Source organism: Bombina bombina, chromosome 7 (assembly GCF_027579735.1).
Source record: "Bombina bombina isolate aBomBom1 chromosome 7, aBomBom1.pri, whole genome shotgun sequence".
NCBI lineage: Eukaryota > Metazoa > Chordata > Amphibia > Anura > Bombinatoridae > Bombina > Bombina bombina.
This window is the reverse complement of record NC_069505.1, coordinates 622,019,550-622,024,181: the sequence shown is the minus strand read 5'-3', so window position 1 is coordinate 622,024,181 and position 4,632 is coordinate 622,019,550. Positions and strand designations below refer to the sequence as shown.

At 39.3% G+C, this 4,632-nt stretch overlaps 1 protein-coding gene across 1 annotated transcript in view; it reads right to left on the bottom strand.

Annotated features, from left to right (window-relative positions):
* Positions 1 to 208: 208 nt before the first annotated feature.
* The window catches only part of LOC128636747 (indolethylamine N-methyltransferase-like), a 14,386-nt gene continuing 9,962 nt past the window's right edge, over positions 209 to 4,632 (bottom strand). The window contains exons 2-3 of the mRNA XM_053689729.1: positions 2,077 to 2,308; positions 209 to 629 (exon numbers count right to left, since the gene is read on the bottom strand). Coding sequence (XP_053545704.1) covers positions 209 to 629; positions 2,077 to 2,308 — 653 coding nt within the window. The remainder of the gene's footprint in view (positions 630 to 2,076; positions 2,309 to 4,632) is intronic.

Here is a 4,632-nt window from a genome sequence, read left to right as displayed (position 1 = left end):
TACTTTCACTCTTTATTTCATCTTCTTGTTGGAACTGCTATGATGGACTGAAAAATACCCTGTTATAAATTATTTTGACCACCAAAAGTCACTGTTAAGAGTAATAAAAGCACACACACAAAATGTAAGGACAGTTGCACATATATTTCTATCTCACCCAGCACTGATAGGACACACTGCTATACCGGTTAATGTGCATTTAAGCATCTCATTGCATTACGGCAGTTATTAATGCCAGGTGATCATACGATATAGCCTCATGGTTTGATTTCCTTTCCACCATCTCTATGGTTTCAATCATGTACCCTATGTCCCTGAGAGCTTTTCTTATAAACTCTTCATCCAGATTCACAAGGTGGAAGCGGTGTTCCCCTATTGTGTAAAATGAAGCATTTAACACAACTAATAATATCAGATGACCACCTGGTTTTAGCCACATGGAGATCTTCTTAAGGCTCCTGAAATAATCATCTTGGTCTTTGCATACAGATTCCAACAAACAACCAAGAAATATACAGTCAACTTTTAGAAGAGTTACTGGGTCAGTTAGGTTTTCTTTGGTGAAATCACATTTCAGAATCCGTTTAATTGATGTTTTAATTTTTTCTTGTCTTGTCTTCCACTCCTCACTAAAAGATATAAATACATACAGCTCATTAAATCAGTTGTGAGGTTTGCATGTTTGCCCTTTGCACGTTTATGCATATAGACATAAAGCACCGAAAACTTACTGAAACTTACCCCCAGAGGCTGAAATGGTTCCTACAGGATATGTTTGCACCATGTCTTTAATTCAGCCAACCAGCTGCCATCCTGACAGCCCCATAAGCTAGACAGAGGATGTACCTGCAGTGCTGAATATTGTCTTGACAGCAAGCTTGCATACAGACAACTCTGTATAGTCTATGGGTGGGTGGTACAGTCTGGTGTGGGCAGTAGAGCAGCTGATTGGGGGGTGCTGGGAACATGGATAAGCACTTAGTATTTGGCAAAGTGCAAACATAGCCTTTAGGAGCTGTTTCAGCTTTTTAAGTTTAGTGTCTCTTTAACTATACTAATAAAACAGTATATAACATCACATCCATGCTGGTTATATTAACTTTGTCAATATTGCAGCTGGTCAAAAAAAAAAAATGGACCAAAAACCCACTGAAACTTTTTCTAAATTAACCAATCATGGTTAAGGAAGGTCTCTTCTTTTTTTTTTGAAAGACTCAATGAGAGCTGAATGTAATGTTTTTGCACAATAATTCTCTCACGTTCGTTATAAAAAGTCAATAAAATAATCAACCAGTCAAAAGAGGGTGAGGGTTTAATCCTGACAGTGATATATCCCCTTAACCCTGATTGGTTAATTCATTAATGATTGATATTTAAAATTATAGATACATTTAGAATTATGTTGTCATGCTCACAGTAAATATCAGTTCAGGCAGAGAGCTAGAGGCAGTATCCTCAGCACACTTGATAGTGCCCAGGTATTAAGCTACTAGATGATATAAAGAGATCACAAGTAGAATAAAGCACAGTCAAACAGGCAGGGTGAGCAGCAGATGGGCAGCAGTAAAGTACAAAACTGATCTATAAGAACGGTCATGGAAAAAGCAGAGGTCTGACACACTGGCAGGATACAGCAAAACCAGCCGGTCAACAATACAAGCAAAGGTCAGCAATAGGAATGAATATTAAGTTCAGCAAATGAGCGAAGATGGCCATGAGATGCCCAGTTATTAGCAGGAGTATTTGAAGAAAAAACCCCACCACTTGACTACCTAGTAGAAATGTTACCTAAGTTGTCCACACAAGAAAAAGAGCTATCTGTTGTCCCCGGACAATCAAAAACCATTCTGCCAGCAGCCAGACTCCACCTGCTGTTTATGTTGTTACAACAGCAATGGCTCCACAACATAATATACAGACACTTCATATAGGAAGTCAATCCAAATACGATAAACTGCATATTAACTGCACATCCAAAGTATTAAAGCTAAAACTTCACATTTAGTCAGATAAATGTAAAAAAGCAAACTAAACATTTCCCCCAACGCAAAATCTTGTGAACAGCTGGTCTGCAACCTGGTTATTGGAAATATACTTAACCCTTTGCCTTCCAGTTCTGCCATAAACTGGAATGTGTGAGACCAGTCATAGGCGTCGTCATGAGTATTTTTCCATTTTTCCAGTTCCTTTATGCAGACGTCATTATATTCCAACACGGTAATGTCGTTAAAGAACTCAGAGATTGGAATAAGGGGGGAAATAATGGTGCCTATTTGCATGTAAATCATAGTTTCACCTTTAATACGACCTGTAGGTAAAGATGAGATTTATCAACAATCATAACAATAACAACCTGATTTGTAGTTGAAGATTTTACTTACAGAGACATCAAGAAATCCACCAAGTTTTGGATACTTCAAAAGTCTGTAGATGGCAAATACATTAATATTGTTCTCTAAATATTTCATATTTAAATAATATTTCCATTCATCACTCCTTATACACTTGACCACTAGGAGGAGACAAAGATCCCAAAACTCCAAGAGCCCTTAAAACTCCTCCCACCTTACTGGAAACTAGTCTTGTCTTTGCCTTCTCAGGAGAAAGGTAAAAAAAGGAGGTGCTCCAGATGTTTGTGGGAAGGGTGCTCAGACTGATTTGAGACCCAATTTTCTCCTCACAGAGCTACAGTCTGGACAAAGGGATGTATGGGTAGTTGCACAAGAACACCCTATGAGAATTAGTCACAGTATTGCCACAGGTGTTGCAGGGACCAGTCCCTAGCTTCCTCCTGTTGGTTCAATGTGGTATTCTATATGTTTAGATCCTCTGCTGTCATGAAAAAAGCACTGGATTGGTTATCTAATGGAAACAGTTCATTCTGCTTATGGTAAGTCCAGTAGTATGGGTGCCTATCAGTCAGGTGTGGGGGTTGTTCTTAAAATAGGCACCTGCTTAGCCTGTAGGCTATTTGTAGGTACTCACTTATGGGTATACCATCTTCTTCTTATTTTACTACAACATTTAAAGATTTTGCTCTGCTATATCTGAGATGCTGGTGGCCATGCCCCCTCCAAGTAAGCATAAGAAGGTGGTTTTTGGTAATCCAGATGTATGTGGTTGTAGAGAACTGTGCCTAGATTTATATATATATATACAGGCTAACTATTCTACTAATAGTTACATTGTATCTAGCTTAGGGTTTATTTTTATTTTACAGGCAAGTTTGTATTTATTTTAACTAGGTAGAATAGTTACTAAATAGTTATTAACTATTTAATAACTACCTAGCTAAAATAAATACAAAAGTACCTGTAAAATAAAACCTAACCCAAGTTACAATAACACCTAACACTACACTATAATTAAATAAATTAACTAAATAAAAAAAACAAAAAAACAAACACTAAATTACAGAAAATAATAAACAAATTACAGATATTTAAACTAATTACACCTAATCTAATAGCCCTATCAAAATAAAAAAGCCCCCCCAAAATAAAAAAAACCCCTAGCCTAAACTAAACTACCAATAGCCCTTAAAAGGGCCTTTTGCGGGGCATTACCCCAAAGTAATCAGCTCTTTTACCTGTAAAAAAAAATACAAACAGCCCCCCCAACAGTAAAACCCACCACCCACACAACCAACTCCCCAAATAAAATACTAACTAAAAAAACCTAAGCTCCCCATTGCCCTGAAAAGGGCATTTGGATGGGCATTGCCCTTAAAAAGGCATTTAGGCCCAAACCCTAACCTAAAAATAAAACCCACCCAATACACCCTTAAAAAAACTTAATATTAACCCCCTGAAGATCGACTTACAGTTCTGAAGACCGGACATCCATCCTCAAGGAAGCAGCAGAAGTCTTCATCCAACCGGGCCGAAGTCCTCAACGAAGCCGTGAGAAGTCTTCATCCAAGCCGGGCGAAGTGGTCCTCCAGACGGGCAGAAGTCTTCATCCAGACGGCATCTTCTATCTTCATCCATCCAACGCGGAGCGACTCCATCTTTAAGACATCCAACGTGGAGCATCCTCTTCATCCGACGACTACCCAACGAATGAAGGTACCTTTAAGTGACGTCATCCAAGATGGCATCCCTTAGATTCCGATTGGCTGATAAAATTCGCTGTTCCAATCAGCCAATAGAATGCAAGCTCAATCCTATTGGCTGATTGGATCAGACAATAGGATTGAACTTAAATCCTATTGGCTGATTGCATCAGCCAATAGGATTTTTTCTACCTTAATTCCGATTGGCTGATAGAATTCAATCAGCCAATCGGAATCTAAGGGACGCCATCTTGGATGACGTCACTTAAAGGTACCTTCATTCGTCGGGTAGTCATCGGATGAAGAGGATGCTCCACGTCGGATGTCTTGAAGATGGAGCCGCTCCGCGTCAGATGGATGAAGATAGAAGATGCCGTCTGGATGAAGACTTCTGCCCGTCTGAAGGACCACTTTGCCTGGCATGGATGAAGACTTCTCACTGCTTCATTGAGGACTTCGGCCCGGTTGGATGAAGACTTCTGCCGCTTCCTTGAGGATGGATGTCCGGTTTTCAGAACTGTAAGTCGATCTTCAGGGGGTTAGTGTTTTTTTAAGGGTGTATTGGGTGGATTTTATTT